We start from the raw sequence: 22,260 nt of genomic DNA, 5'->3' as shown, positions 1-22,260 counted from the left end.
AGACAGGACGAAGACAACATTATTTACAAACCATGTTAGACAGTATGTCCAAAATCCCTCAAAAGAAATGTACAAACATGGATAGTTCCTCTTAGAAATTTAGTTTGAAGCCGTGCCTAAACCCTGAAAGATGCTGGTTCCAAATCAAAATGAAACAAGGCTTAGTATTGTACTACCTAGAGGCTAGTGTATATGAGGGAGAAGGAGAGTCTGTTTATGTCCATCCTGGAGGTCTGTCAGTGAGGTTAATAAAGAAACCTGCCCCCTCTGGTATTTCTGGTATGCACTATTCTCCTACACACACACACACACACACACACACACACACACACACACACACACACAGTGTTCTTGCCTCCCAAATTTGTCCCAAACAGTAAAAACGCAGTTTCACCGCAGATATTTACTGTATCTACTTGAATTTCTTCTTTATCAGTTTGCTGTTTGTTACACGGACACACAAACAGCAGGAGCATCAGAGATTCAACTTGATGAAAAGGCTGACTGTGAAGGGTCATTGCTTTGAAAATTGCTACATATTTTAAAGAACAGGTGGCTACTTGGAATGCCACACTGAGATAGCACAGGTTTTGCCAACTAGTTCAATGTTGTAGTCTGTCTGTGCATACAGTGATGCAAAAGTCTGTGAAATTCAATGTGGTATGCACGTCAGGTGGCTAGGTGGTACTGTGAAGCACTGCCACACAACACACCAAGAGCTCCGCGTGCGTAGACACTTCTCTTCTCTCCTACTTCTCTTCCTTGTAGCACAACATTGAATAGAAATAGAAAAAAGTGCCCTAGGTAATTAATTCATAATTCTCTGCTCCGTTATATGATCTTTGATAATTCTGCTAAATTGCTGTTATCAGAGTTGCTAGGGCAACTTGAATGTCTCACTGATGGAAATAGTCAGACATGTTTGTTGTCATTTGTTTGGACTGGGTGTTTTACGTAAACGTGTTCGCGACAAGAGCCAGCGTGAGCTGATCAGAGCAGTCTTTGAGTTTTCAACCCTTTAGACTGAATCACAACGGTTGAGCGTTTTTAAGATTTCCACTCTGGAGCCCGAAAAACACCATTGCTGTCTGAATGAAAGGCACATCTGATATAATATTTTGTCGTTTTCACCCAAGAGCGTTGTCGTGTAAACAGGTCCTTAAAAGATGCTGAGAGGACCTGGGATCTGTCCGATAGTATGAGCACCATGTGGAACGCTGACAATTGAGCAGTAACAAAGCCGTAATGCGATACTCTGAGTGGAGATGTCCACGGTGTAAAGTATATGTCATATGTCACCATACTGAGAACTTATCCTCTCCTCTGCAGGGCAAAGAACAGGAGCACACCTTTGTCTTCAGGATGGACCACCCCAAGGCCTGTAAGCACCTCTGGAAGTGTGCAGTGGAACACCATGCTTTCTTTAGGCTGAGGGGGCCGGTGCACAAGAACTCAGCACGCTCTGGATTCATACGCATGGGATCACGCTTCAGATACAGGTAACAAATAGATCAAAGGGGGTTAAAGATACTTTTAAATGAGGCTATTTTTAGCTAAGAGAATTGGCACACAGGGGTTGTTATATTCAACTCACTAAGTAAACCCTATATGCAATAGCAGATCTTTTGCGGGCAGTCCTTCAAACAGCATTTCATGGGTTTACAGTACTAATCTGTAAGTTTTTGTCTGCATGAGCACTCCAGTGTGTTCTGGACTGCACATCCTGAACACAAGTGACTTCTAGCTTAAAAATTGATCAGTGTGGGGAACAAAATGCAGCTGGGCTTGCTTAGAAAGAATACATGTGGGAGCTTGAGTTTAGTTCCACAAATTTCGTGTTTGTTCCTCTAAAGTGTGTTTGAACATACCAACACAGATAATCCTAGGCTTGACACACAGTATCATTCTCTGTACATACAAAAAATCCCATGTGTGTAAACACAGATACTCACAGTGGTAAAAGACAGGCACTCGGTGTCGACATGCTGCAGTAGCCAGCTAGTTCCCTTCTCTGTGTGTTTAAACATTACCCAGTTGGATAAACATTAGCAGTAATGTTGGTTTTACACAGAGGTTACGGGGTTTGTTGTTAATAGAGGGTTATCGCTTGGATGGGTCCAGAGTTCAGCGGGGGTCACCACTGTGACTTTTTTTTTTTTTTTTCTACAATTTAATTATTCCAACAATTATGAGGAAAATGTATCTTTTGTATTTAATGGTTTGTCCGACATTGATCAGGGTTACAATTACTGTATATTCTGGGAGCAACAGAAGTCCTTGCAAGTGTAAAATACATTGTGTTTGTGTGACCAGTGGAAAGACAGAGTATCAGACAACCAAGGCCAGTAAAGCAAGGCGGTCAGCCTCCTTTGAGAGAAGGCCAAGTCGGCGTTACTCCAGGAGAACCATGCAGAACAGAGGTGAGGACAACACTCACGCAGTCACACACCTGCACGGCACTTAAAAATACATTACACAGTGAAAAATACATACGAATGTAACTACATGCATAAAAAGTATATAAACAGATACTGAGATATTACCTTGCATGCAGCAATAGAAACATCTTACATGATGTGAAAATATGCATATTCTTTAAAGCATAAAGAATATAGAATCTATCTGGACGTAACACTTACTGTCTGTTCTTTGTGTTTTTATAGGACATTATAATCCCCAGGAGTAAGTATTCTGATTTTGAAATGCTCTGATGTGCGTGGCTGACTACTGTACATGACTTTAGCTATGTTCAGTTTGATGTACAGCTTTAATGTTAGGGTGATCACATCCACATCATTTGAATTGTGTCAAAATTATATCTAATTTTTGTATCAATTGTCGTAGCACCGCTGCTGTCAAGTAGAGCCTGACTGATACTTGATTTTTAATATTCAAATTTAACATTGCATTACATTTCTAATTATGTTATAAACTATAGGCAGAATGGGCTTAGTAGCCAGTTATATTTTGCAACAATGACTTGTGTTTAATGACTATTATAGAGTTGACTTTGCTTAAAACTGCTTTTTTTGTCTGTCTTTGGAAATTGTGATGACACCATTTCTAAATGACCCAAGTACCTATTTCTGCATTATATTCGGTCAAAAAAAACAGTCATATCAAGGCATATCATACAAAACCAATAAAATCGTCTGACTAATATATTGCTCAGGCTCTAACTGTGACTCACACACACACTGCCTCTTAATTCATTCATCCACCATAAGTCTGGACTTGTAATCTTGTTGCAGAAGAAGCCTTTTGTTATAGGGATATGTGTGAGGGATAAAAATATGATGTCATTGGTACTTTCAAGCTGTCATGGGACCAACTGACTCAAAACATTGTGATAGTAAATGTTCCTATGACTTTTCATCAGAACTGACTGGACAGACCTACACTGTGGTAGTGCAGGTCCTTCTGAAGCAACCAAACACTTGCAATATTTCAAGCTGTTAAAGCTGGTAGAATTAGACTTTAAAAAGCATAATGGAAATACAGTTGTCGTAAATTTGGCCAAATGGTGCGTCTACATTGCCCCAAAGTGTGGTTTATGTGTCATTGTTTGAAGGCAAGACACAAACTACAAACGTCTAAGTGTAAAGTGCCACCCGTGCTGGTCAGCCAAATTAACATGTGTAAAACATTATAGGAGGCTTTAAGAGTCCCTGGTCAATTTCTTAAGTGTTCTTGAGTGTTCTTACTTTGTGTTCAGGCGACGCTGAAAACCACTTCAGGTATTCACTGTACAAATCTTTATGTAATATTGAGAAGCTATTTACTTTTTGAATAATGTTTCAATTTCTTTCCTTGCTAAGGGTTCTTTCCTCAGGCAATGGAGTCAGCTCCAGCAAAGGCAACAAGGTGAGGAGCAAAACTACTGTGTGTATTTTAATCCTTCCTCTATGATACAGAATAACAAAACAGCAGAGCAATGAATTTAGACAGGTTTCAGAGAAGGATACAAGACCAGTAATTGTTGATGTTTTCATACAAAAATGTTCATTTTTTATGACAAGGTACAGCTGGCTAACTTCAAAAAGCTTAGAATATTATCCTGCGTATTTAATTCAACATTCCCAATTCTTTCAAATTTCACACTGCTCATCTCTATACCCCTACCATCACTACTTTCTAACATATTTTTTTCTTTCTTGCCACCTTTAGCCTTCTCCCATTCGAGGTGCCTGGTCAGCTATGCCCGTGGTCAGCCCGGTGGCAGCTGCTCCTGCCTGTGCTCCGATGGAAATCGAGGCTCTTCCCAGGAGTCCTGGAGGAGAAAAGAGAAGGTCAGTACAAGAGTTCAGAGTTGGTTCTTTTAATCCTCCGCCTATTTATGTATTTATTCATTTATTGGTTTGTTTGCTCACCTTTCCCCCAATATTTGGTGAAATATGCTTCACCCCCTTCAATCCTGAAGAGGATAAGCATTCTAGAGAATGGATGGTTTCAAGGTTTTGGATCGATACACAAGTTAAATGTTAATGCCTGTTGGGTGCTGAAGAAGTGGATGGATAGCTAGGTGTGTGTATATGTGGGTGTTGTGAAGACTGCTGCAGGGAGTTATTGTGAGTCTGCATACATGTTTATGTCTTAGTAGAGTGCAGCACATACCAGAAGACTGTAATGCAGTGGTACAACATTCATGTAGGTGTCAGATTCAAGCTTAAGAAAGATGAACTGCAGTTAAACAAGAAGCAGATGGGCAGTAGGCAGTCAATAGATGACCGCCCAAGCCTAAAACACTCTTTTATGCTCTATTTTTGGCTAATTGTTTTAGCCAGAGTTCCAGAGGCTACCTCTGAGCAGTGTGTATAAACTATACTATGGGTCTACTCTTTTTTTTTTTTCTTTTTTGTCTAGGACTCTCCTGGTATTCCGAATGTGTTTTTTATGCGTTTTGTGAAGCGTGCACACACAAATGTGTATGTGCCCTCCTTTGTAATAAACCTGCAATGTTCCCCTGTGTGTTCCAGTATTAACATGTACTGAGGAAAAATTGGTTCTTACCTGAAGGCTGGCCAGGTAGGTACGATCAAACACTGAACCTTGCCATGGCTGTGGCTTTAACTAATCAATCGCTGCGTAGTGGCGGGCTTTCTGATTTTGGCTTTGGATAAGGGTTTTCTTGCAATGGAATTGTCTCCTGTCATTTGCTGCCTGTCCACCTTCTGATCAGCATGTATACCGACCCTGATCGATGCAGGAAACAATGTGATGATTTTGGGTGCTGTGCTGGGATCTCGGCTTTGGCATCATGAATCAGTGATGTGATATGATTTCAGCTTTGGATCTGCTATGTTTAAGACTTTGGTGCACTCCATGTATTTACTTTCAGTCATCTAATGGCATGATGTGCATCCTGTAAACCAACTACTCTTCTTTATATTATATATTCTAAGCTCTGAACTTGGTCAGATACAATATTTTATGATTGGGTGTCTTACCAGTGAGCTTACAACCAACATTATTAGTGAAAAGATGGGAAATTATAGGTTTTTAGTCAGACTACTGGCTTCTGTGGAACAAAGCCCATTCAGATTTCCAGCTCAGGCTGATCCTGTTTCTAATAAAGTACATTTCTGGTCAGTTGTACTAAGAGGATTGTCTGTCAATAGAGCAGGGCCCTTTTCTTCTCCGTTTATTAGCATGAAAAACAGGATGCACAGGCATGACCTTGGAGTGATGACCAATCACACTAACTATGCTGTATCCTCCTCTTTCAGACTTTGCTTGGGTAAAAAGTAGATCCTAAAGGCTGTTAAATACTTGTTATTTTTTTGCAATGTCTTTAACAAATGCACTCTATTCATTTTGTGCTAGAAATCAAGGACTTTTTGCTTCTCAGTTAGTGTCAAATTTGAAGAATGTTAAAATATAACCTTTACACACATAAACTACGTTTCGTTTGTGAGGCATTGTTGTCAGGCCTTAAGAATCATATTTCTAATGATAAAGAAAAGTATGTATATACTTCACCAACACTGACTCGAGCACTTTCATGAGTTGACCTCTTGTTTATGCTGATAAATCCATGGCAACAGTTTACAACTGACTCAGTGGACAGGAGGAGGATGCTTTGATAGACTATACCACTAATACTTCAGTACAGTCTAACCTCTGGATCTCTTCCCTTTCTTCTCTCACTCCTTTTCACTTTGCTTTAACTACATTGTCAAAGTTGATTTTGCATGGACCTCTATAACACTCGGCAGTCGATTTCCTCTATCTTTCTGTCTGCCATTCTACAAATTTACGAACCACAAAAGAGTTATCATGTATGTTGAAGCCTGTTTCTTATAAATGTTGTGATAGGATGCACTAATTCTGATAATATATCCCAAATTAAATAATGCCTATGTAATATAAAAAGTACAGTTGAAACCAGAAGTTTACATACACTATATAAAAAGACACATATGCTTTTTTTCTCACTGTCTGACATGAAATCAGACAATCACGTTTCCTGTTTTTACATTACCGACAGAGATGAGAGACCTTTTACAAAAATAATCCCAATTAGTGTTAAGGCCCTATCAGATACAATGCAGCTAAGGTTGTCACGATATGAGAAAGTTTTGATATCACAAACCAATATATTATAAACCTATTATTTCCAGTGGCATTTGCCTCACAAGGATGGCTTTTCGTCGCATGCTTTCATAGCACAGCGCACCACTTGGTAAGCTTGCAACCAAAGTAGGGCTGGGCGATATGGACCAAAACTCAAACCCTGTATTTTTAATGGCGATATACAATATATATTGGTATATTAAACAAAACATGTAAGTGTTTAATTTTAACTCAACGTCACAAGAAATCGTCATCATCCTGTTTTATTTAAAGGTTTCATCAAATTAATAACCTTCCACCTTTTTGAAGCAATTTCATAAAATTCAGATGCTCTTCATCTGCAATCTGAAATCCGAAATACCTTCAAATTACAGAAACATTGTTCAGGCAACATCAAAAGATATTATATATCGGTATGGCAGTAATTGTCTCAACTACATATCTCTTTCAAAATTATATCAGTATAACTCGTAATACTGATAGACCGCCCAGCCCTAGACCAAAGTTAAATTTGGTTGAACTTTAGGCTCTGCAAACTGTGGAAAATTTGGCTAATAGAAACAAGGCAACCAGTCAGGCACAGTCGCAGAACTGTACGACACAACTCTGGCAATCACAACATAATGCAGTTTCATTCTTTCCTCTGTGACTTCCCCAACCACCTAGTCAGATGTGCAGTAGTCTCCCTCAACAATCCCCCTGCACGTTTTTTGCCCATAGTGTAGAATTATGTTGGGTTCAGCTCAACCTTTCTCCAGTGAAGTGTGGAAATGGGTCTGGCTGGCTATACAAGACCTAGATGTGAGCAAAGCCCAGCACAAATCACATTGTGCAGGCCTAAGAACACACTGCAAGTGGACAGTTAATGATCATATTTTTCATTCAAGATGCATGCAACAACATCAACTCCAAACCAAAGTTAAATGTTAACAAAAACTGATTAAACATTAGTGATTGGAAATGTTTATGATTTCTTTACAATTTTCACTTTGTGGAATGAGCAGTTTTCTTCTCTCTCCTTGGTTCTAGATGTTGTGTAGTGCTTTGTCTGTATATGTTGCCTTCTCTCTGACCCTTTCCTCTCAGCCCTGTTAGCTAATCCACTTCCCTATTCTCTTCTCTACTCCATCATCATTAGTGAGAGCATATAACTCTTAGATTATTAATGCCATTGGAATACATTCATCACATTTTACTCTTGATTGCTAACCATACACTATATGGAAAATATAAAAGGTCAGCAGAAGTTCATTCGCTGTACATCTAGTCAAAGATCATCAAGTTAGTCACTGTTTTACAGTGGCAATGGGAAACTGTATGGTCCCTTGCCTCTCATGCTCCCAGTGAAGCTGTCATCATGAATAACCACTTCCAGGTCGGGGCCTCCAGCACTGAATATATAAACTCAGATTTGACACAAGCCATCAGACCTCAGCCGCCAGAGGTGCAAAGCCAGGTCACTGACGCTCCAGAGACATCCAGTCCACTTCACTTAACTCAAGTGTACAAGTCACAACACTTGTCTCAGCACACTTAAATGCATGCTAGCGTACAGTGTTGCAGAAGCAATGTAGCATAAATTGTACAGCATATGCCGTATCCTGACACTGCCAATCTTATCAAGACCATGTACACCTCATTTATTTATTCATGGTTTCTTTTTTAATGTCTGCTAAAATAACATTATGGTTGTTATCAGCATGATGGCACTTGCTAAGCTGTAGATTAAAATGAAATTACTTCCTACGACAGAATGACATGTAGCTCTTTGCACAACAAGTAGAAAATCGTCAAGGAATCCTTTTTCTCATATAAGCAAGCTAGGGCTGGGCAATATCGCAAAAAATGATCATGCTATATTTTATCATATCGTCCGATCTCGGTTATTATCATGATTTTTAATATTGTTTTTAAGATGCTAGTTTTAAAGGATCTGGACTCAAAACTAAAGAAAGTATAGGTTAATTAAATATTTTATTAACGTACGAAGTAAATAAAGAAAATTGAATAAGATGAACTTAAAAAAAAAAAAAAACAGTACAAGTGTAGAAAAATATGAAATAACACAGTGGACTACTTTAGTCTTGCGTGTTTTTGCAGGTATGCTAGACCCAAAATAAACAAATTGTAAGATTTGCCTACGCTGTTAATGTTTTGTTAACTTGTTTATTGAACTAAGTTCCATTCAGTAAAACTTGTTTCTCTGTAAGTTTTCATATGTCCCATGCACTTGAAACACAATAGCTGTTCCGACGCTATTGAATGCACCATACCTATGTGTGAATTGCCGTGCTGTGAATGTTAGTTTTCTCTCGATACAGCAACAGATAGATTGTAATTTCCTTTGTTCTTTCCCAACATTCACCTGTTCCTCCCTGGCTGTTGTCACGTAATCAACCTGAAATTTCTCGCGATCATATAATCGCCCAGGCCTAACGCAAGGACAGTTGGTCTACATCTCAAGCCATATGCAATATCACTTTTGAGATTCATGTTCAAAGCTGCTTCAAACTCTCTTCTGCTTCCTTCTGCCCCTCCCCTCTTCCTATAATCTTCATACCTCTCTTAAACAAGCTGTTTCTCTGTGTTATCTCTTTCTCTTATTCTTTTGCATACAGTCCTACTCTCAGTTTTGGTTTACCTACTCACTCACTCACTCACACCACATCTATTTACATCCCCCCTGTTTGTCCCCTTCCCCTTGTCTTGTCCCTCCACCCTGTTCTTCTCAGGTGTCCTCTTCCCTCCACTCCTCCCTGCTCATGTCTCATCAAAGCTCCCCACAAGGTGTTCGACAGACCCGAGAAAGTGACCACGGTCTCACCCTCTGTACTGACATGAACTGGACAGCACACTAATAAATGTGAATGGCTCAGCAGTGACTCACCCATGAAAAACTTCTGGTATTTGTGGCAGTGACTGCACTGTACCACATGGAATGACACATTTGCTGCGAATGCCTTATTAACTGAAACATTCCTCAACACAAACCAATTAAATTCTCACACATTCATCCTAGTAACTTCCTTCACAGATTGACACCTCCCCATGCTCACCATCATTTTTCTTCTCTTTGTTTAGTTAGTCACTGTGTTTCCCTCCACTTGTCCTTGACCCTTACTCCAGTCAGTGGCAATTCTCAAGTTATCCTCCTTTTAGCAATTTCTCCGTTTTGTTACCTTCTACACTTTCTTTGTCTCTGTCATTCTGTGTCTCCTCCTCCTTTCCTTCCTCTGTCCTTCACTCTTAACCTCATAGTGTAACTGGCCGACTGGGGTGAGACGGTATCGATGTGAGGCTTAGGAATTCAACTCCACTCTCGACTCTGCAAGGAAACAATAAGTTACATAGTTCCTGGAGGGTTTTACTAAGTCCTTCTCTGTTACCTTTTCTATCCTCTCAAATTTATTCACAAGTTTTTTTGATAATATTTGAAACACTGTTGCTGTAGTAATTAGTTCCATGAAATGATTTTTTATATAAGAAAATGTGATTTTCTGTTTTTTATTTAATCTGTTCTGCACATTTAATGGATCTGCTGCTTTGTTATAGAAGGTAGTTGGATAAGAAGGTCTATGTCTTTCTCATGTAGAGATCTGCAGGGGAAGAGTTACTTTGGCACATTACAAAAAGATCTGAAACTTGTTACATCTGCACATTAGCTGCTTGTGGTTGCTTCCACTGTTTAGCTTACCTTGCGCAGCAGCTGGATTCTGGTGATACCAGTTTTTGGACCATAGTCTGTATAAACGACTTGTCTCACTTCCTCCAACTGTAAATACAGCAAGCTAAAGTAAGATACAGCCGCTGCTATCTTGCACTGGTGCCATCTGGTAAAAACAAGGTAAAAAGAAACAAACAAAGCTACTAGCATCACCAGTTCTTCCAAAAAAAAACATTTAAAAAAGTGTCTCCTAAAGAGAGGTAGGAAAACATGCTGCAATAGAATCAGATCTTTCAGAACTGGAAGAGCAAAGAACGCCATTGAAGGCTTTTCTTGATGAAAAAAATTTGTTTTCGCTCTCGTCCTGACTGTCCTCCATATGACTGGTTGAAGTTGGCCAGTGACAGACAGATGGTTCATCCAAAAGTGCCTGCCCTTTTCCAAACAGTTTCCACTGATGGCTGCTCAGATGGTTCCGTGTAACAAACAATCTGGTGCATCAGGTCAGTGTTCAGACAGACAAAACGTGTTCTGGACTCTATACTCATTAAGTAAATTGATATTGACCTTCTCATCCAACTTTCGGGCTCAAATTCCATTTAAAATGTTCAAAAGTGAATCAACATTGAATGGAAATTGTTTGTCTGTGTATTTGTTTTGTGAAGACAAATGCAATGGTAAAGGCACAGTTGGGAAGGTTGTTATGTAATGACCTTACCACCAAGCTAATGGTTTGTTTGGCTGATGTATGAAGAAAAGTGTGTAGAAGTCGTTAATCACTGAATGCTCGTCTACACCTCAACTTCACCACTGTACAATGTTTTTTTGCACAGTTTAACCAATGAAGATGATTTAATAATATTATTGCTTAGTTAAATGTTTACATTACTTTGACCAAAGGATGTTTATCTCTCTGAACTGTATGTTCAAAATCATTTTTGAGAATAAAGACATGATTACTCTTGATACAGAAGTGTATGTAATGTGTATTTCACTTCATTGTTACAGAAGGATTTCCTGGCTAATGCACTTTTGGTCAGTGTGGAAAATGTACTAATGTGTTATCACTCAAATTGTATCTTAGCTGTCTAACAAATAATACATATGATTCAAGGATCTTAGCTAAAGTTAGTGGATGTGTTAATTGTTGATGTTGACTTTGAAACAGTTAGAAATGAAATCCATACACAAGTTTAGGCTTGAACATGACAACATATTGGCTGATACTTTAATGATTTGAACCTTTGGGATAGTTGGAAGTAATTTCCCAATGAAATCTCTCAAGCAGACTCAAGCATGTGTTGCATTACAGTGTAAATACATTACAATACAATGTAGGCATGAGGGTTGTGTGCGTCCTCATTGTTTCTGTCATGGATTACTCAACATGTGTTTATATATACATTTTTGATTTGAGTCCTCAGGCAAAGTATTGTACTTTTCTTCATATCTCTGTGTGTGCTGTGCTTAAGCCTCTGTTCAGTCAGTCAGTGTACAGTAATATATACTTATCATGTTTCACTGTGTCCTCAGGCTACAGAAATATGAGGTAATAATTACTAGGCTGCTGGAAGAGCTTCTACCAAAATCCATGTATCAAATGTTTTGCTTCAGGGTGCTTCAAATTCTAAGAATATTATCCTCCTTTTTTCCCAACAAAAGTTATTGCTTGCTTTGAAGATTTCCACAGCAATGTGAATCATGATTCATCATTTTTTCTTCCTCTTAAAAACTTCTCAGCAATGTTATTTATTTTAAGTGCTTCCCTCTATTGGTAGAAAAAGTATTCTTTGTATATTGCTTTTTTGAAATTACTATTGTGTATGGTGGATGCATAGCTGTACTTGCCAAACCCACTGGAGCACCTTTCAACCTACATGTTTTGTTCTTAGCAGAAGCCTTTAGACATACTGTGGGCTAAATTGCTAAATGGACATTCTATTATATCTGTTTTTGCTGTTGATGAAATTTTGTTTCTGGGAATTTATTCTGAAATGTCATCTGATAAATTATCATGGGCTAGTTTTGACATCTTTGCAGAGTCCGTTCATGTCTTTTGGATGACACAGGTAAGCTGTACATCTGTATAATCCTGCATTTATTTTGTTGAAGTTTCATTTTTAACACATGCATTATCCCCCCCATCATTTTGTTTGTGTTAATTTTTAAACATGAGCATTTTAAAAAACCCATCTTGATCCTGCACTTTTTTCTCTCTCTTCTCCTTTCCCTGTCTCTGTAGTATGCCCATGGTTGCTGACCTGATGGAGACGTGCATTGACGATGTCCTCAGAGCTCCTGTTGTTCCCACGGTGACGGCTACAGAAGAGGCCGGACCGAGCAGTGCCTACGCTGCCCCGAGCGCCACCGGAGAAGATCCTCTCTGCCTTGCTGGTGAGACTACAGAAAACCTAGCACACCACAGAGGCAATTCTCAGTGACAATGAAAATGGGGAATGTTTAAAATCAGGTTTTAGAAGCCTAATCTTTAAAATATACTGCTGTAATCATTGAATTATCCCCAGAATGTATGAAAATGTATTTGGCAGGATAATACAACCCTCTGTCAGACTATGACACATTGGCACTCACTCCCATATTATTCAGATCTCGTACATTTACACGGCTTCTGCTCATTTCTAACAATTGTTTAATTGACATTAGTTAAAATGAAAAGTGTATGTATCATTGTACGTGCACTGCAAGATTAAAATGCAGCTGTACCGGTGTGTGTTTAAGGTTAACCTTCTGTCTCTGCAGAAGCAGCAGCTCGTCTGAAGCAGCTAGAGTTGGAGAGTAGCCCGCTTCTTGGTGCCCAAAAGAATAACATCAACGTCAACATGGTTATGAACAATCAGGTGGGTGTTTGTTCATGAAGTATTTGTGTTAAATGTAGTTGTGGAAAAAGTTTTCAGATCCCTTAAGTAAAAGTACTAATACCACACTGTGAAATGACTCCACTACAAGTAAAAGTCCTGCATTCAAAACTGACTAAAGTAAAAGTACAAAAGTATCAGCATCAAAATGAACTTAAAGTACTTGTTATTCAGAATGGACCCACTCATATTGTTGTATATATCCCAAATATATTATTGTGTTATTATTATTGATGCATTTATGTAAGAAGTGTTTTGTTTTTCTCAAGGTAGGGCTCATTTTAACTAAATATACTGTTATGAGGTTTGTTTTTTGTCTTTAAATCTAATCACTCTAAATTAATCATGTTTTTATGTTAAATCTCAACCTGAAAAGTAACTAAAGGTGTCAGCTAAATGTAGTGGAGTAAAAAGCACAATAGATGCCTCAAAATGTAGTGGAGTAGAAGTATAAAGTTACATAAAATGAAAATACTCATGTAAAGTACAAGTACCTCAGACTTTAGTGAATGTACTTTGTTATATTCCACCACTGGTTAAATGTCTTCTTTTACCCCAGGTTCTTGAGAAAACAAATTGAAAATCTGTTGCCTTTCAGATAAATACTAGTAACTCATTTTGTATTTGGTCCTAGCCCAAGTGTAGACAAATTAGTAAGGATAGCATAGCATGTTGTTTAGTTTGTTCAGAAGTAATTGTAGTATGGGATGTGTGTGTTTTCACTCCAACAGGATGATGTGGTGAAGCTGTCAGAGAAGTGTGGTCTGAGCAGTGCGAGCAGTAGTCCAGTTGTCACTCCACTGCGCACCCCAGAGGATCTGAAGAGTAACATACTGAAAGCACAAGCTGAAGCTGCTGCCCTCAAGGTGACAAGCAGACCACATTTAACTGCGTGCCTCCTATTTTGTAGTTAAGTGCCAATGAACATATCTAGAACTGGCAGTAGTTACAATGGTTATCTCAATGACTGCAGCCTTGCTGTTTTCAGCAATATTATCTCTTCTAGATAGTGGAAAACCTTTTGATCGGTTGGACACTTAATATTTTAGCAAGTGCACTCTCAGTGGTGTGTACTCCCACCTTTTATGCCATTAGCTGAAAATTGAAATCCTGCTTTTTTCATGGATATAACAAAATGGCATTCAGGATTTCTGACATCAAAACCAACCTTTTAATTTTTATGTAATTTACTTTTTATTAGCATTTTGTGTCGATATATAAGCAACATATACTGTAGCAACTGTGTGTGTTCATCCTCTTCATACTATCAAATTGCAATAAAACAGAACTAGAAAATACCACGAACAAAACAGAACAAAAACAAACAATAAGGGAGTCGATTTTCAATACAGCTTAACTAGTAATCTGAGAACAAAATCAGGCCTGTGGGGCGTTGCATAGGGGATCCATTATATTCAGTATGTGGTTAATTGCTCCAATTTGTGGTTGACACACACTGTTATCTTTTATTTCAAATGTCCATCCATCCATTTAAAGTCGGGAACTCCTGTAACCACTTCCTGGTTAATGCCTTTTTTGCTGCAACCAGCAAAATGTTCAGTATATATTTGTCTTTTTTTAACCATTTCTCAGGTAAATTTCCAAAGTATATAGTCGTCATCTCTAGAGACATTACGTCCTTGTAAAGTTGTTTGTATCCCTCTCCAGAAGTCCTTGATAACTGGGCAATCCCAGAAAACACAGTGGTGGTTTGCATGATAATGAGATTTCTGAGAGGGTGGTTTTCCAGCTGAAATCCCTCCACATCTGCAAACTAGTACATTTCCAATGATTTCTCTAAACCCAACCTTTTCATGCCCTAACAGTGCAGGCTTCAGTGTCTGTGTAGCAGCATAATTAAATTATCACAGCCTAGGGCTGGGCGATATGGACCAAAAGTAATATCGGGATATATTTAGGCTGAATATCGATAAGTGAGAACAAATGTTCAGTCAAAGTCAAAGCTGAATATGACATGTCACATGTAGTTTTATTAAAACCGTTTACTTAAGTGAACATAAATACTGTATAACAACAAGAGTACTTTTTTTTTTTTTTTTTTTTTTAAAAGCTCCATAAAGAAGAAGAAGAAGAAGAAAATTACTTTATTAATCCCACAATGGGGAAATTCAACCTCTGCATTTAACCCATCCTTTTTTTTTTTTTTACACACAAGTGAACACACCATGCAAGGAGCAGTGGGCAGCACATTAATGCGCCCGGTGCACATTTTAAATGAAAAAAATTTTTAATAAAAATAACCTATGAAATAAAATAGGCCAATCTTTTTCTGAAATATATTTATATGAGAAAAAAAGAACTAAATATGACAAACCCTAGTAAGGGCAGCATTTATATATAAAAGAAAAAAAAATTGAACCATATTGATGTTTGAAACCATATGCTATATGGTCTAATTCCATATCACATTTAAAAATAATGTCGATATATTTTTTGTTATCACCCAGCCCATCACAGCCACAGTACATCTGTAATGTAGACAACATCCACGTTGATGTCATAGCTGTGGCGTTATTCTGCTTTCAGCTGAGATGGAGATGCATTGCTGTGTTCTGTCGGTCTATCTATCCATTTATCTCTCTCTCTCTCCTGTTCCTCTGTGTAGGGATCTTTGGAGGAACATGCCGTAATTGTCGGTGATAAGAACTGTAACTTGCAGGAGGCCTCTGCAAGGTATGACCACACACTGCAATAACTCCTTTTTTTTAAAGTACTGTCTGTACATTGCTCCCAAAATGTATTCAGCCATGCAAAATATTTAGTTTAGCTTTTTTTTTCTCCAGCATAATACTGTGTTTTTAAAATGTATTTTCTTGTTCAAGCCATCAGTACAGTACAGTACATTTCAGTCAGTCAGCACAGAGCACACATGCACAGGAGAAAAGCCATTGTCACTCGTGTTCCATTGTCTTGAAATTGGGCCTTTTCCCTCCTCCTCAATCTCTCTGAGTCATGCCAACTGTCAACACATTGTCTCAGCCAATCTCAGCACGCTGTGCCGCTAGAGCTGATTAACTTCTTGAATATTCATGAGGATTATTAGCGTAGCTCACAACATTACATCACCTGCAGCTCATTCTTACAAGCAAGGCTCCACAGACTGTCAAGCAAATCCCTGTCGCTTTCTTGTGTCAGAGGCATTCACTGGCACGGGATGATCTAGGCAGAATGAGCCACTGTTCTTATTTATAAATGTTACAATTTTTCTCCTAGTGCTCCATTCAAATCTCGATTCATGTTGAATTGTTTATTATTATGAGGACATTTTTACTCAGTGTAACAGGATCTGTTTGATTCCATCTTGTGTGTGCGCCATTCTCCTCTTTTTTTCCCCCCCTGAATATTTTATACAGACATTGCGCATTATGTAGACGCAAACCGTGGGCCCAGTGACGAACATGTAGCTGTTTTTTTCCAGGTTGAAAGTGCGTACGGGGCGATTGGGCAGTAACTCATCTCTGACAGTCAGCAGTCGCCCTGACATCCAAGACTCCTGGGACCTGCTCAAGCCAGCCTCACTGGTCTCATCAGCAGGGGCCAGGTCAGTCAAAACTCTATTCATTATTCCCACTGTGGCTGAAGAAAATAAGAGGGAGAAACTGGGAGGATAGATTAGCGGAGGAGGAATTCTTTGTCCCTTTGGGAGGATTAGGAATCTGCAGCCACTGTTAGAGATGCACATTTGATCAAAATGTACCTCTATTTCATTTAACTTTAAGTCCTTCACATATTATTTCTGTCATACAGTGTTGCCATGGATTAGTTACTACACTGACTAAATAAGGATGCAGCAAACTGATTTAGTTTGTCTTGTCTGTAACTTTAGACACACCTTATGTAATGATCACACTCACTTAACCTACTTCAGGTGTCAGGACCTTGAGAGTAGGAAGTCGGGTCAGCTTTGACTACACAGCTCTTAAGAAGGAATGACTAAAGGAGGATAGAAAACACTGAAGTGTAAGGGTATAAAGATGGGATTTGGAGAGAAAAATCTGAGATTACAGTACCAACCTGCTTCTCCTTCAGTTCCCTCTAACGGGACATACAACAAATATAACACACAGTTCACAATAATCCACTGGGGACAAAGGTGTTGCTTGTTCTTAGCGGTCTTTGCTGACATCTGTTGGCACTTTTGAGCAGTACGTGTGTATCTGGGCGTGTTGAGTCACATGACATGAGCTCTGCCTGGATACTGCTGGCGTCTCTGCTAAGTGTTTACAGTAGGATGACACAAATATACAGACAAACACGCAGACGCTTGACCAGGCAATTTAACAAAGGCTGCATGGCTCACTGAAATGCTCCAACTATTCAGGCTTTTTTTATCCTTGACAGTCAGGAGAATGTAACCTCATGTGTGCTGAAACAATACATTGTCAATCAATGACAGAACATTGATCAAAAACACTTTTGATTATCAATTAGTAGTTGAACGATCACAGCAAAAATCAAACTTTTCTGTGTTTAACGGCAGTGTAAAAGTACCTTGGGGTTTTGGACTGCTGAAGAAATCACCTTGGGGAGGAAAAATGTACCAATGAAATATGTTTTTAATGTTTCTTTCAGGAACACAAATCTCTGTCAATTGCTCATTCTTTCTCTTGCTCCCTTTATCAGTGCTGAGATGCTCGCTGAAGATGTGAACCACTGTGTTCCTAAGATACCCTCTGAGTCTGCCATCGAAGCCATGGCACCAAAGGTAACATGACTATTAATTGTCACATTACTTGCTGTGGGGAATTTACATTATTTTCTATATGTTACATGTCTTAATGGTTATTCTTGTTCTGTTGGATTTCTCAATATCATGTCCAGTAACTCATGACATTAAATGTATTACATGTTAGGAGGATACAGGTACATTTTACACATGCATCTTGTTATTCATCTGTTTTGACACACTTTAATAATAACAATGGACTGAAAGGTGCATATACCAGATGATCTACATTCCTGATTGTACTCATAAGACTTACAATATCTACAATACACTGTGAGGGGGTCCACTGTCTTACTATGGCAGTTCTCAAACCTGCAATCATTTCTATTCTATAAATTGTACTGAATGCATGCTACTTGTATAGGTTACTGTGTTTATATGTTCTGGTAAAGAGCATTTGTGTTAATCTGTAGGTTAAAGCAGAGGAAGTTGCCCTGATAAACACCGCCCCACTGTCTGACAACCTGATTGATTTCACAGATCCAACTCCTGTGGTAAGTCGCCGTCTATGGAGAAGTCCTGCAAGAATTCCTAGTTTAATCAATTCCTGAATATTTGCACACGCACTTTTTATAAAAGGACAGGATCACGCATTGCTCTAGAACTTTTATGGAGAGTAAACCACTGATCTTTTTAATCTAACCACACAACTGGACATCAACGTATTCCCCCTCATTCAAAGTCTTTCCGGTACTTTTATGTAATGCACTTTGTGGTTCAGCAGTGATCCATTGAAGTTAACCTGTATCAGTGATCTGGGATTAAAGGTGCTAGAATGCACCACCAGAGATAAGTATGGTCAATAGAGTGTGACAACATATTTTGACTCCTTCCAGCTACCATCAGTGCAGCAGCCCAAACCTGCCATCACTCCGCGCTGGATCATTCCTACAACTGCTGTGAGTGATAAATCTGTAACTGTAGCTGTCTAACTTGGCTCCCGTTCAACTTTCTCTGCCTTTCTCCCCCACAGGTTCTTATGAAATGTATTAAAAGGTTTTCATGTGTATTTTATTATTTTAAATTGTGTCCATTTTCCTGAAACCTGTGATACGAGGCTCAGTGTTTATTTTTCCACTTGCGTAGTTGCAGTTCACGTTGGCAGATGTAGAGGCTACGTAGAAAATGACCTCCTCCTTCTCCCTCGTCCCCTTCTAATGCAGCCTCCTGGCGTCTTTACTAACGGCCTGCTCGACCTTGACCCCCCCGCTAAGGTCCACCCTCTTCTCCCTGCAGATGGGGGAGCAGCTCTCGCCCCAGCCCTCGCCCCAGCCCTCCCCCACCTCGCTCACACGCGTAACACCATCTCCACCAGGTAAATCTTGAGATTTGAACCCAAAGCACTCAAAGCTTGTTTTCAAAGCAAGCTTGGTAGTATGCTGACCCCTGCTGATCGAGCTGGAAAATGCCTCCCTTTAGCTGAAATCTCAATGCAAAACAGTTAAAGGTGGGCTGAATAACTTGTCTAGCTATGTTGAGAAATGAAGAGGTCACTTTGAGGCTTCAACTCTGTAGTTCAGCTCTGACTTCCTTTCCCTCCCGCAGCACTGTGGGTCAGCAGCCAGCCTCGGAGGATGGAGCCAAACCCAGAGGTCTCCTGACCACTGAGCTCTGATGAAGAAACGAGGAGCAGCCATCACAACATTTTGTCTCCCTGACTGCTTCTTTCCCTCCTCACCCATCGACTGACAACCAAGCTGGGCCACATGTGCTGAACACTGAGGGGTGAGAGGAAAGTGGAACCAGGGGAGAGGCAGCTTACAAACACATTGAACAAACACAACTCAGTGCACAGGAAAATAATAGGAATACAATACAGTTTTACAGTCACAGTCACAAAGCCTAGTTAAAACCAACATTTAGATCCAGTATTAACATCTTAAGAACACCTAACTTGTGAATCCCCTGTATGAGTTCACCGTCAGTGAGCAGAGTCCATCCAGTCAAACATAACTAGCACCATCTCCTTGCTGATGACAGGTGATGAGAGGTCTTGTTTTCCAACTTGTTTGCTGCAGAGGTCAAGTTGGCACTGAAACATAAGGTGTGTTGCATAAAAGCATAAGGCTTCAGACTCAAAGGGTAGGTTGTCTCTTTTAGTGCTGCTTTCCTCCCCTTTTTTAATGGAGCCGTTTCATTACTGGTTATTGACATCACTTGATCCTGCAGCTCTGCATTTAGAGCTGATGCTGAAGTACACTGGATGAAGGACTAAAGAAGAATCTATAAAAAAAAAAGACTTGAGAAATTGATTCTAAGAGATAAAAAACGTCTTGACTCTTGGATATGACACTATACTGTCCTTGTAGCACACTACAGACCTTTTTAAGCCCAGTCAATACTACGTCTGTTGGCAGCCACTGGATATGAATGAAAACTTCACTGGATTATTTTTGCTACACTGGACCTTGAAATTCATTTTTCCCCCAATGGACTACAATAGTGGTGACCACTTTAGTTTTTTCATCTGTTTTTTTTTTTGTTATCCTGCTCTTCCTTTTTTTTGGTCTTTTTTTTATGTTTTAATTTGCTCATCGCAGTACTTTTGAATTCACACACTTTGGTAGCAGCATCATGAGGGACTGAAGATCACTAATAAGAGTTATTTCTCTATGTTCTGCTCTTTGTATACTTTTATCATGACTTTGAGTGAAAGACTACACAATTTAGTTTTTACATTTTACCTAAAATGTGATCCTATACTCTGTTTTCACTGGAAATCGCTGCCTCGTTAATAATTTTATCACCTACAGTCATGGGAAAAATTATTAGACCATTGTTTTCTTCAATCTCTTGTTAATTTTAATGCCTGGTACAACTAAAGGAACATTTGTTTGGACAAATATAATAACAACAAAAATGGCTCATAAGAGTTTAATTTAAGAGTTGATATCTAGACATTGTCCATTGTTTTCTTGATAATAACCAAAATCATTATCAAGAAAACTAATTTACTAAATTACTATTGAAACCTTTTACTTTTCCTATGATCCCATTTTTTTTTGGTTGCCTATCTTGATATCTGAATTAATTTTGGACAGTAATCTGACTCATGTGGCTCCTGGTATAAACATGCTGTAGTTACTACCCTGAATGTATTCAAATAGTCTCATGTGAGAATGCTGGAGATGCACAGTATGAAAACTTTTAAAACTTCTTTTTTTAAATTTCTAATTTGCTGATATAGTTTATAACTGGATCAGAACCTGTGAAATATCTTTAAAAAGCTGATTTTATACATGTGAAATTGAGGCCTAAGTCTATATTTTCTGATTTATTAATGAACTATATCACATTGACTCTTAAAAAAAATATTTTTTTGTTCAATCAGCAGCCCATATGTCACATTCATTCAACTACGCCTGTAGTTTTTTCATTTCGATGGTGATTTCATGATCTGTCTCAAACAAGGGAAGCTGACCGTTTTATTCTTAGCAGTAACAGTTATTTATGCTACTACTCAGTGTAATTGTTCAAATATTACATGTTGTCCAAAAGTGTTGTAGCCTACAGTAATAATGTATTGTCAGTATAATGGCATCAGCTGGCTGTAGATATGAAGTAGATTTATATATATATTTTTTGAAAATTGATGTTGGCAGTATTGTTACTACACACTGAGAAGATTTCTGCATTGAAGTGTTTTCTAATTACAGAACAAGTAGGGAAATTATTGCTGATCAGACTGACTGGAAAAACAGATTGTGGTGTCTCAAATGCAATTTTATATCAACTTTTTTTTCTGGAATACCTGACCATGATTCAGTAAAGCTTTGCTACAGTAGGAATCAATTGTTTTTCATTCATTTGTACTTCACAGGCTCATTGGTTTCACAGCTTATCATCCATCTGAATAATCCATAATACAATATAGTGATGACTTCCATTGTGCTAAAAAATAGATTTATAATTTTTTATTAAGTTTTTAAAAGTCTTCTACATTAGAGGTGTGAATCAGCAGAGGCCCCACGATACGATTTTATCCTGATACTTGAGTCATGATACGATATTGTGATTTGAATCATTTTGTGATATGGTGAGTATTGTAATGCAATATATTGCCATTTAACTGTTTAACTGCATTTTGTGTCCACAAAATTAAATTCGATCAAGAATAGTTTTTCAAATTAGATACAATTTCAGTCTATTCATCTCACTTCAGTCTTTTTATTTCTCCACAATGAGAGTCAAACGTTCAGACTGACCAACAAAGTATTCAGTCGAACTGAACTGAACTGATATCAAACATTAAGCTTCACTGCTCTTAATTTTTTGAATGAAACATAAAAAAAGCCTAACTTTGCAGCATTAGTTAAACATCTTCCCGACACGATATCCTGACTCACATGGTGCCTATAGATTCCTTAGATCTTCTAGTTTCATATACCAGTATCTCCAGT

At 38.6% G+C, this 22,260-nt stretch overlaps 1 protein-coding gene across 2 annotated transcripts in view; it reads left to right on the top strand.

The window, feature by feature from the left end:
* The window catches only part of epb41l5 (erythrocyte membrane protein band 4.1 like 5), a 40,094-nt gene extending 18,446 nt beyond the window's left edge, over positions 1-21,648 (top strand). The window contains exons 12-26 of one of the 2 annotated variants that reach the window (XM_059342461.1): positions 1,330-1,499; positions 2,314-2,420; positions 2,664-2,682; positions 3,819-3,864; positions 4,168-4,289; positions 12,480-12,631; positions 12,998-13,095; positions 13,845-13,979; positions 15,740-15,807; positions 16,553-16,675; positions 17,758-17,839; positions 18,274-18,354; positions 18,697-18,759; positions 19,097-19,175; positions 19,406-21,648. In XM_059342461.1, the coding sequence (XP_059198444.1) occupies positions 1,330-1,499; positions 2,314-2,420; positions 2,664-2,682; positions 3,819-3,864; positions 4,168-4,289; positions 12,480-12,631; positions 12,998-13,095; positions 13,845-13,979; positions 15,740-15,807; positions 16,553-16,675; positions 17,758-17,839; positions 18,274-18,354; positions 18,697-18,759; positions 19,097-19,175; positions 19,406-19,461 (1,401 nt within the window). In that variant the 3' untranslated portion in view covers positions 19,462-21,648. Of the gene's footprint in view, positions 1-1,329; positions 1,500-2,313; positions 2,421-2,663; positions 2,683-3,818; positions 3,865-4,167; positions 4,290-12,479; positions 12,632-12,997; positions 13,096-13,844; positions 13,980-15,739; positions 15,808-16,552; positions 16,676-17,757; positions 17,840-18,273; positions 18,355-18,696; positions 18,760-19,023; positions 19,176-19,405 lie in introns of both variants that reach the window. The other variant, XM_059342460.1, reaches the window with a different exon arrangement.
* Positions 21,649-22,260: the final 612 nt, after the last annotated feature.

This window comes from Centropristis striata, chromosome 10 (genome assembly GCF_030273125.1).
Source record: "Centropristis striata isolate RG_2023a ecotype Rhode Island chromosome 10, C.striata_1.0, whole genome shotgun sequence".
In the NCBI taxonomy this organism is placed as follows: Eukaryota; Metazoa; Chordata; class Actinopteri; order Perciformes; family Serranidae; genus Centropristis; species Centropristis striata.
Note: the sequence above shows the minus strand (reverse complement) of the source record. Positions and strands in the feature narration are given on the sequence as shown.